Source organism: Dromiciops gliroides, chromosome 3, assembly GCF_019393635.1.
Source record: "Dromiciops gliroides isolate mDroGli1 chromosome 3, mDroGli1.pri, whole genome shotgun sequence".
Lineage (NCBI taxonomy): Eukaryota > Metazoa > Chordata > Mammalia > Microbiotheria > Microbiotheriidae > Dromiciops > Dromiciops gliroides.
In genome coordinates, this window is record NC_057863.1 from 656,063,424 (window position 1) to 656,074,663 (window position 11,240).

General features: G+C 41.5%; 1 protein-coding gene across 1 annotated transcript; it reads right to left on the bottom strand.

Annotated features, from left to right (window-relative positions):
• Nucleotides 1–247: 247 nt before the first annotated feature.
• LOC122748331 (cyclin-A2-like) lies at nt 248–1,564 on the bottom strand. Its single transcript, XM_043993990.1, is given in 1 exon segment — nt 248–1,564. A coding segment is annotated over 1 exon segment (1,317 nt).
• Between the last annotated feature and the right edge of the window lie 9,676 nt (nt 1,565–11,240).

Here is an 11,240-nt window from a genome sequence, read left to right on the forward strand (position 1 = left end):
ATAAAAAACAAAAAAAAATACTTTATAATCTGTGCTTTGTGAAGATATTCTTTGTGAAGACATCTGGGACCACAAAAAAGATAGATAGATAGATAGATAGATAGATAGATAGATAGATAGATAGATAGATAGATAGATAGATAGATAGATAGATAGATAGAAAGATAGGTAGGTAGATAGGTAGATAGATAGGATGTAGATGTAGATAGCAAGGCTTCTGTTGCAGGGACAGCCCTGCCTGTCTCCCTCACTTCAAGTTGAGTGTCTCTGGAGGCTTGATGAGGGCTACACGGTGGTACTTTTGCATCTTGTACTTTTCTAGTACTGACTGGAGGGCACTCTGTGGTGCTCTGAGGTAGGTCTGGTGGAGGTCCATTAGACATGGCTTCAGACTTTCCAAGGTGTACCCTGTTTTTTGGATCAGTGATTCAGGCCAGCTTTGCCCAGTGATTGTGTAGAGTGCTATATGAAAGGCAGCTCCCGCGATAATTGATGGTCAATATTTCAGGTAGGGGTCAGCGTTGATTAAAGTTAACTCTCCCAGAAACATTGCTAAACTTTCCACTTGAGAATTGGCCGGCTGCTGATGTAGGAAATACTGCGTGAGAAACTGATGGGTTGTTGGTGCTGCGAGGTTAAAAGCCAGCACTTTCAGCATGATCTGCTCCATTTTCAACAAATGAGTTATCGTGTACATGTAATCTTCGAGGTACAGAAACTCAAACGTTGTTGGTGGGTCGATTTCTTCAAACTTTGAGGCGAGCAGCATAGCAGCAGTGCCAACCAGCTGAAGCTTCTCCGGCAACACTGACATGGAGGACAGGAATCTGTCAATGTAGTTCACAGTCAAGTGCAGAGTCTCGTTCTGGAGGTCTTGTTCCTGCCCCAGCACCACCAGCCAGTCCACCAAGGCAGCCCTCATACTGTTGGTGATGTGTGGTTGCTTCTTCATGTAACCCGCTTTAGGCTTGCACCGAACCTCCATTCCCCTCAGGTACACATAGATGTCCTCGTGGTAGTCGAGGGCTTCATCGACGACACTGGGTGGCTTTTCCTCTGGTTCCAGTACCGCAGACGTGTCCATAGGAAGGGGGGATTCAAAACGACCATCCACTGGATAATCGGGGGACACCAAAAGTTTTCGTGTCTCGTGCAGAGAAACAGCTGACAGGAAATCCAGCACATCATCCTCAGGCTCCACCTTTTTAGGGGCAGGGAGTTTCTTTCCATTCTCCCGCCCTGGATCATTCCCATGAATTGTGAAAGCAGCCTGCTCACGGGTGGGATTGCGGGATGGGCCAATATCCTGCTCATCATGAACGGGAGAATCAGAGAGAGGAGCAACGCCCCCCAGGCTCTGGGGCTTCTGCAGCGCCAGGTCAAGGGCACAGCGGGGGCTGGGGCTGGAGGCCCGCACCAGGTCCAGCTGCTTACGAATCGTGGTGGGCTCGGCCCCTCCCCCGCACTCGTCTGGTTGAATGTTCTTCTCGTAGTCTGGGCCGGCGATCCGGGACATCCTGGGCAGCTGCGGCTCCACCGCGTTGGCCGAAGTGCGCCCCAGCATGCCGCGGGGTTTCCTGTCCTGTGAGGGCGCCGCTCCGAGACCAGCACCTGGGACCCGGGACCCGGGACCTGAACCAGCACCAGCACCCGCGCCTGCACCCTCAACCTCACCCTCACTTGCACCCGCACCCTGACCCCGACCCTGACCCTGACCCTGACCCTGACCCTCACTTGCACCCGCTCCCGCACCACAGACTGTCCAGGGCTGGGCTTCGCTTCTAAGACATCTACTTTGCTCTACAGCTTCTTTCCTTCAGCAGCTGTGATCTGTTGACATTCAGATCCCCCAAAGGAAATCTGATCTGAATTGTCGGGTTCTTTTATTTAGGAATTAGCTCCGCCCCTTGAAAACTCACCTTGATTTGGAAAGGTGTGAATTGACCTTGATTTGAATCCTCTCTGCTCTAGTGCTCTGGCACTGAGGCCAGTTAACCCTTCCAATTTGTAGCAAGTCCTTCAAGCTTACGCTTTTGTCTGACTCCTAAAGGTTCACAGTTTTCAAAACGCTAAACCTACATGAGTGTTCAGCCTATGAGGACAGGACTACTAAACCTACTTGAAATAAGCGTCTATCTTTTTCCTCTTTCCTTAGGAAAGGTTTACACTCTATGGGATAGAAAATTAGACTTGGATTCAAGAAGTAATTTCTTCCTGTTGCCACGTTTGTGATCCCTGGGGAATCATTTACCTCCTGAGTCTCAGCCTCCTTATGTATAAAGTAGGATAAACTACTAATATTGCTTTATTCACAGGGTTATTGTTGTTGGGGTCCTGTCTACTGAGTCTCTTTCCAAGTGAAAGCAAAGAGGTGCTGGGAATGGGGGGGGGGGCTGGGATACGGAAAAAGGCTGAACAAAGATTTATTACTCTAAACCAAGTTGCATTACAGGGAATGGAAGAGACAATAGTAGCAGGATTAGGTTCTGACGTAGGAGGCAAAAAGGGGTTAATAGAAAAACCTAAGACCCAAGCTCTAACTCAGACATTAGCTCTAAAAGGGAGTCAGACCCCAGTTAATGGATAACTTATGCTAGGTTCTCTTACCCACATAAATCAGTACCATAACAGGAACAGAGGGGCCCAGGCCATGGAGACCTGAAGACAATAAGGAAATGACAAAGGTATAGAAATTCTCATGAAAAATGGAGATATTTTGAAACTAACCATGGGGATCAGAAAGAGACATGCACAGAGAAGGCCAAATTTATCCCCAGATTCACCTTATGCCCTGTAAACCCCCAAAACACAGCTCCACAGAAAAAGGTACCCGCCTCAGGGGTTGGCTTAGGACTCCAGGAACTCCAAATTAGGATAAACCCTCCCCTGTACCTCCCCAAGGTGGAGATTATTATAATGAGACTGATAATCAATTTATCTATACTATAAATATAACTGTCTTTCCTTTCACTATTTGAGAGATACCTTTCCACTATTCTGGTTCTCTCCCTGTGGTCACCTGAAGTATTGCAATAAAACTTGGGAAACTGAGTCACTGAGTCTTGTCATCCTTTTGGGACAACTCACTATCAATTTGACTCTAAATTCTATCCCACAGCAGGTTCCACCCAGTGTTGGGGGATTATATAGGAGTTAATGGTGCAAGGACACCATTTGTACAAATCAATAAACTGTGTAAAGGGCTAAAATTCTAGCTAGTCTGTCTAAAATATCTAATGAGTGGTTGCCAATCAATTATTAACTTTAGCAAGAATTAGACTTTTAAGCATTTATTAAGGAGAATAAGAATTTGGTAAAGAGAGAGAGAAAGGACTAGATTCATCTATCCATTAAAGGGAGAGCACATTTCTAGCTCCCTTCTCCACCCGAGTCCTGAGGAAAGAGAGTGAGAGGACCAACCTCGCCCCCTCTTCCTCCCACAAGCTAACATCACTTCCTGATGCCAAAGAAAAGCCACATGGCTTGCCCTCAGGGGTCTTCTCCTCATGGTGGAGCTTTCCTATAGTAGTTCTCCAGCAGGTGGCGTCATTCCAATCGTTACAACTGGTTTTCCATTAGGACCCAGTTTTGGTTCTTTAACCGGTAATATAAGAGCACTGAGGAAGACTTAGATGGAATGATAATACCTTCTGCAAGGCAGCAGAGGAGGGTTGGGGGTTGGGGGTAAATACCAGGAGAAGGGAATTCCCAGAGAGTGAGGGCTGAGGGTGGGTGATCAGCTCCCATAACTGGCCCATAAGGTTTCCTGGAGAAGTCCCGGGCCCATGTAGAAGGAGTTAGAGGAGGCCGGGACCTCTGTAGGCCACTTTTCTTCTTTCCTTCCTAGTCTTGATCCTCTAGCACCTCACCATGGGGGTCTTTCAGTCCTTTGGTTCTCTCTTCAAGCCTCCCATGGCAGCCCCTTTTGTCATCTGTTCAGAGAAGGACCTTGACTCATTGTAAAAATTGAGGCCGTTATTCATGATCTCTCTTTGTGCATCTCATATCCTCATCTCTCATCTTCCATTTATATCCTGCTTCATTCAGTTTCTGAGGAAGTGGTAGCCCCTTCTCTTGTCAAGACAGTCCTCTCTCCACGTGACCTAGATCCCTTCCAATTGTGTTTTTTTGCTTTTTTTTAGTGAGGCAGTTGGGGTTAAGTGACTTGCCCAAGATCACACAGCTAGTAAGTGTCAAGTGTCTGAGGCTGGCTTTGAACTCAGGTCCTCCTGAATCCAGGGTCAATGCTTTATCCACTGTGCCACCTAGCTTCCCCCTCCAATTGTGTTTTTATCCCCTAGATTGCTCTCATCCTTATCCTTTCTGTCTCTATTTCTCTCTCTCTCTCCCTCCTTTCCTCCCCCTCTTTACACACACACACACACACACACACACACACACACACACACACACACACACACACACACACAATTCCATATTTCTTTACTGGTTTCTTTCTTGCTGCCACAGAGATTATTAACTATCATTTTACATTGAATTTCTTGAATTTTATTATTTCATTTGTTGTGAAGTCAGGTCTTTGCTAGAGTGGTATATGAGACCTACATAGTCAGCCTATGTTTGGGCAAACATCAACTCTGGAAGGCCCCAGGAGATGAATTCTTTTTTTTTCCCCCTGATAAAAGTATTTTTTTTCCAATTACACGTAAAAATAGTTCTCAACATTTGTTTATACAAGCTTTCCAGTTTCAGATTTTTCTCCCTCCCTCCCCTCCCTCCCCCCTCCCCTAGACAGCAGGTAATCTGATATAGGTTATATATATACATAATAATATTAAACATATTTCTGCATTAGTCATATTATAAGAGAAGAATCAGAGCAATGAGGAAAAACCTCAAAATAGAAAAACAACAGCACAGGAGATGAATTCTTAACAAAGGATAGTAGTATTTACAGAAGAGAAAAACAGATAATTTTGATTACATGAAATGAAAAGCATTTGTCCAAATAAAGTGAAAGCAATTAGCATAAGGGAAGCAGTTGATATAAGACCAAAAGCCATTCCCTGATAGATAATGAATATGAACAGAGAGTTCTCAAAAAACCCCCCCAAAACAAAAAACAAAACCCCACCCCCCCAAGAACAACTAAACTATTACTCTTTTGAATGAATAGTCCAAGTTCCTTTAACCTGTATGTTTCTAGACCAGCCTCTCAGGGCTTGGCATGCTCCCTCTCCCCTTGGGGTCTGGAGTGGAGTTCCTCTATTCTACTACTTCGAGCCCTGCCCATCTGTATTCCCACTATTTCCTAGGGGCCTCTAGCTACCATTCTGTTTCTTTTTAGCCACATAACATTACTAAGCTTTTACAAAGAGATATTCCGTTCAAAGTTCCAGCAAGAACAAATGTACAAGCATTTCCCACAATGTCTCCAAGTCATATTCTCCTTTTATACCAACCCATTTTCTAGGGAGTTGGCTCAAAACTTGGCTCAGCTGCTACAAAACCTTGGTCTTGCCAAATTCATATCTAGGTGGAAAACATCCACAAATGCAAGGTAAAGTAAGCAGGGCCAAGAAAACTATACTGACAAAAAATGCAACAATGTTGGTGGGGAGAAAAACTACCATGAAATAATCCAAAAGGAATTTTGTGAAATTAAAAGGATCATCTAGAACCCAGCGACAAAATGTGAGAAGATGCCTTTCCCCACTCATTTGCATCCTGAGGAGGGAACAAGGGGAAACATCACAGGAAGAACACCTGCAGAGGTCACAAGGCTGGACAGGGCTAAGGGGAGGAGGAACAGAGAAGGCAAAATGCAAAGGAGGAAACTGAAGTGACACTAAATATTGATCAGTTTTCTTTCTGTCATTAGAAGTGAGAGGATTTTTTTTGTTTACTAATAAGCATTTATTTATTTAAAATATTAAAAAAATAAACATTTTAATTTATAGTTTTGGGCTCCAATTTTTATCCCTCCTTCCCTACCACCCCCCAACCCACCCTGAACCAGCAAGCAATCAGATATAGGTTATACATGTATGATTATGTAAAAAGTGACCATATTTGTCATTCTGTACACAAAAACTTGAATAAAAGAAAAAAATGAAAGAGTGAAAAAGCATGCTTCAGCCTATGTTCCATCAAAATCAGTTCTTTCTTTGGAGGTGGATAGTATGTTTCATCAATAGTCCTTTGGGATTGTCTTGGATCATTGTAATGCTGAGAATAGTTAAGTCTTTCACAGTTCTTCATCAAACAATGTTGCTGTTTCTGTGTACAATGTTCTCTTGGTTCTGCTCACTTCACTATACATCAGCTCATACAAGTCTTTCCAAGCTTTTCTGAAGTTATCCTGCTTGTCATTTCTTATAGCACAATAATATCCCATCCCCATTATATACCACAGCTTGTTTAGCCATTCCCCAATGGATGGGCATTGCTTTGATTTCCAATTCTTAGCCACCACAAAAAGAGCATCTATAAATATTTTTGCACAAATAGGCCAATAAGAAAGGAGCCTCTAAGCTTTCTACTGTTGGCTTCATGACAATACAAGGATCCCTGTAATCAAAAGTCAAAATAATAGTAAGTTACGGGAATTGTCACCTTAAATAGCAAAATTTCACTAACCACAACCTGAATATCTTTCCTGATGTTTCTCTAACAGTTAACATTTCATTTATCCTTTACTTATAAATTAAAACTACCCATGTTCTGGGGCTTCCGACATATAGAAATACCTGGTAGTGGATTCATCATTAATATGTTGAAGGTACATCTTTCAACCAGCTTATGTACTTTCATAATAGACAAGATTTTCAAATGAAAATTCACTATTATATATTAAATATTTAACAGTTTTCAAAATCCATTTTTATCACATCATTTTAAAAGTCCAATTAATGTGTAAGAGCATCCAAACGAAAAATTGTTTTATCTAACAGCAATTCTGTTACAATGATCTCTTAAATTTCACAATATGATAATTTAGAAATACAATAATAACATAAACAATATCATGTATTTATTTTAAAATTTTATTTTGTTTGCTTGTTTGTTTGTTTTTGGAGGGCAATGAGGGTTAAGTGACTTGCCCAGGGTTACAGCTAGTAAGTGTCAAGTGTCTGAGGCCGGATTTGAACTCAGGTCATCCTGAATCCAGGGCTGGTGCTTTTTCCACTGTGCCACCTAGTTGCCCCATGATATCATGTATTTAAAACATGAAACAAAACTTCAGATGACATCGATTGAATTTTCAACTTATCCCATACGAAAGTCATTGATCTTATTACCTTTGGCATTTTAAAACCACTTTTAAAGTTATCAGACATGGAACAATTACATTTAATCAAAGAAACAATAATGTGCTTAGCATATTCTGGTTGCTGTGTTAAGCATTTTACAATAATATCATTTTGACTTCACAACAACCTTGGGAGGTGGGTACCATTATTATTTTTCTCTTTATAGATCAGGAAGCTAGGGCAGAGTAAGGTAACTTGCCTAAGATTACACAGTTAACAAATTTCTTTAACCAGAACATAATTCAAGTTTCCCTACATTTTTCCAGCATTTTTTCAACACTTGCATTTGGGACACTGATCTGAAATAAGAGGAGTTAACAGAATAAGAGGGAGAGGGTCTCTGACAAGAGATCTTTGGTTTAAATATTCTTTTCTCCCTTCATGGTCAGAAATGTCATTGTAGGGTTAATAAGTGGTTGCTGTAAAGTACAAACCTTTACTTTTATTTTTCTTTTCTTTTCTCTGGGCTTACTTCCAAACTAGCTGCCTTTCTTTATTGCCCAAGAACAATGAAGCTATCAATCTTCAAGGGAAGTGTCATCTACCTTTAACTTTTGTAAAATGTCCTCCTTATATTTTCTTCAAACAAATTCTACAGATTGGCCCCCCAAAACTTATGGAGATATTTAAGAAGGGAGTGCATTCATGGAATTTCCAGAAACCCCAGAAGTTCTCCCCTACAATCTTCCCCCCCCTTTTTTTTTTGCAAGGTAATGAGGGTTAAGTGACTTGCCCAGGGTCACACAGCTAGTAAGTATCAAGTGTCTGAGGTTGGATTTGAACTCAGGTCCTCCTGGATCCAGTGCCAGTGCTTTATCCACTGTGCCACCTAGCTGTACCCCCTACAATCTTAAAGTGTTGAATCTTCAAACCTCCAGAATCTGCTAAGATGTTTTTTTTAGCAGTTCTACAAACTTTAACTAATTATCTGACTTTATTTCTGTAATTCTGACTTAGTCAATGTTGAAATGACAGAAAAAAGTGTTTTGAAGGTTTTTCTTCTTTTCTTATAACTTAATATCCTACAGAAAGCCTAAAGTGGGAGTTAGTCCTGCTTACTGAGACTAATGCTTCAAGTATGAAAGTTCATTAATCTTTCCCAGTGTCCTAAATGCTTTAGCTATAGCCCTTAGAAGTTATTCCGGATAGCTGCATTTGAAATCTTTCAAGGTAACAGAATCTACAAACAACATAACCAGGACATAGACATTCTACAAAGACACACAGACAAAATGACAGGCTGGATACAAACAGATACAAAGCTTGTAGTTTCACACAAATACCACTTAAACAACAAACACAGGCAGCCTTCCACAAAGACAAATTAGACCACAAATTCACAGAGTGTGCAATTATGATCTCAACTTAACTTTAACTGGTTCAATAGAAAGCACACAATTTGCAAATTTTTAGCCAGAGATGTGCTGGAAGCAGAGGTATACAGTTTGCAAATTTAGGTGTGGAGGAGCCTGAGGCACACAGTTATGTGCCAGCATGCTGTGTGTGCCTGGCCTGTTGTTTTCAAACAAACAAAAACAAACAAAACTCCCTAGAGGGTTGGCTAGGTGGGATAAAGCACTGGCCCTGGATTCAGGAGTACCTGAGTTCAAATCAGGCCTCAGACACTTGACAGTTACTAGCTGTGTGACCCTGGGCAAGTCACTTAACCCCCATTGCCCCACAACCCCCCACCCCCCCAAAAAAACCACCAACAACAAAAAACAAAAAACAAAAACCCAAAACTCCCTACAGTTGTGCTGGCATGCTGTTATAAAAGGATATCCATCGGGGGGCAGCTAGATGGTGCAGTGGATAAAGCACTGGCCATTCAGGAGGACCTGAGCTCAAATCCAACCTCAGACACGTGACACTAGCTGTGTGACCCTGGGCAAGTCACTTAACCCTCATTGCTCCCCTCAAACAAAAACAAAAACAAACAAAACAAAAAAACCAAACACCCCCCCAAAAAAACAAACAACGAACAAACAAAAAAACCCCAAAACAAAAAAAAAAACAAAAAATGGGATATCCATCTTACCAGAATGATGAATCAGTGTTTTTTCCTCACAAGGAAAAGTCAGGCTTGATTAAAGATGAGAGCTCTGTATGGACGGGAGCAGGAAGAGGTCTCACAGATTCTCCAGACAAGGAGTAGCTGGACTCTGGAGAAATCTCCAGTGCTGTCTGTTCACTCCCACTGGTTCTGGAAGGTCCAGTTGGCCCAGTTCCATGTCTAATACCACCTCTGTCACCAAAAGGCCAACTAGATCAGAATGGGTCTCTAACCTATGTATAACCAGAGCCTCACAGAATCAGCCAGACAGGTGAGTCAGGAATTAGAAAGTGAGGAAAAAGGCTTGTAAGCAAGGTAGAGCTATAAACACATGTGCTGGGGCCCCACCCTAGTGGGGGTGGGGTGCAGGAGAGGGGGCTGAGGTAGTTTAAGACTAGAAAAGGAGTACAACAAAGCTGTATTTTATCACCTTATTTATTTAACTTATATGAAGATTACATCATGTGAAATGCCAGGGTGGATAAATAAAAAAGCCAGAATCAAGACTACCAGGAGAAATATCAACCATCCCAGATATGCAGATAATACCATTCTGATGGCAGAAAGTCAAGGGGAATTAAGAAGCCTCTTGATAAGGGTGAAAGAGGGTAAAAGCTGGCTTGAAACAACATCCAAAAACCCAGTACCTTGGCAATTAGTCCCATCCATTCCTGGAATATAGAGAAGAAATGGATGAAGTGTCAGATTTTATATTCTCGGGCTCAAAGATCACAGCAGACAGCAACTGCAGCCATGAAATTAAAAGACACTTGCTCCTTGGAAGAAAAGCTATGGTAAATCAGGACAACATACTAGAAAGCAGAGATATTATCTCTATAACACTAAATACTAAAAAGCAGAGACATTATCTCTATAACACTAAATACTAAAAAGTGGAGACATTATCTCAAAGCTATGGTTTTTCTAGTAGCAATGTATGGCTGTGAGAGTTGGACTATAAGGAGAGCTGAGCACAACACAATCAACACTTTTGAATTGTGATGCTGGAGAAGACTTTTGAGAGTCCCTTGGAGAGCAAGATCAAATCAGTCCCTACTTCAAGAAATTAATTCATACTGTTCATTGGAAGGAAGTGTAAGATGAAAGTACTAAGGACGGGAACAACTAAGGGTGTATTAAACTATTTTCCATTTTTTTTACAAGTATTTGTAAAGGAAAAACAAGGCAGTCCTTCCTCTAGACACTTATCTTCTGGAGTTTTTCAAACAACGTTCTCCTTGCTTCTCTCTTTCTTGTCTAGTCTGCTCCACTGAATTTTATATGAACTGATGAAGAGTGAATAAGCAGATATGGAACCTCATGTTACCATAACATATCTAGAAAAGATCACTAGAATAAAGTGAACTATGAATAACTGATACACCACAAAAGTAATATCGAGTTAATTAAAAAGTTCTCTCTCCTCTCACAAAGAGGGGTGGGTAACTACCAGGAGAAAATACCTGATACTTTGTCAAATGCAGTTGAGTCATGGATGTTTTGGATCATTTATTTTTTTCTTTGCAAAAAGCAAAGATTCAGTCTACAAAGTGAGGGAGCAAGGAATATTCCCCGCCCCCCCAATCAGAAATGATAGTTATGCAAAGTGTGAAAATGGATACCTTGATTTGCTTGAGGCCCCCAATTATCCAAGTAATCAGAATAACTGTTATGAGGACTGGCTGTATTGGCTAACATACCAACAATCCTTTGCTTGACTGAGTACACATGGTTGGACTGGCAGGGAACCAATAAATCTGAAGCCACTCAAAGACTTATCTGACTGATGGAAAAGTGACTACGGACATAGCTTATTTATGGTCTTTTTGGAGATAACCTTATCCCTTAACTTTGGAATAATCTGTTTTTTTTTTTTCTGGAGAGATCTTATCAAGACATCTCCTAATAAGACC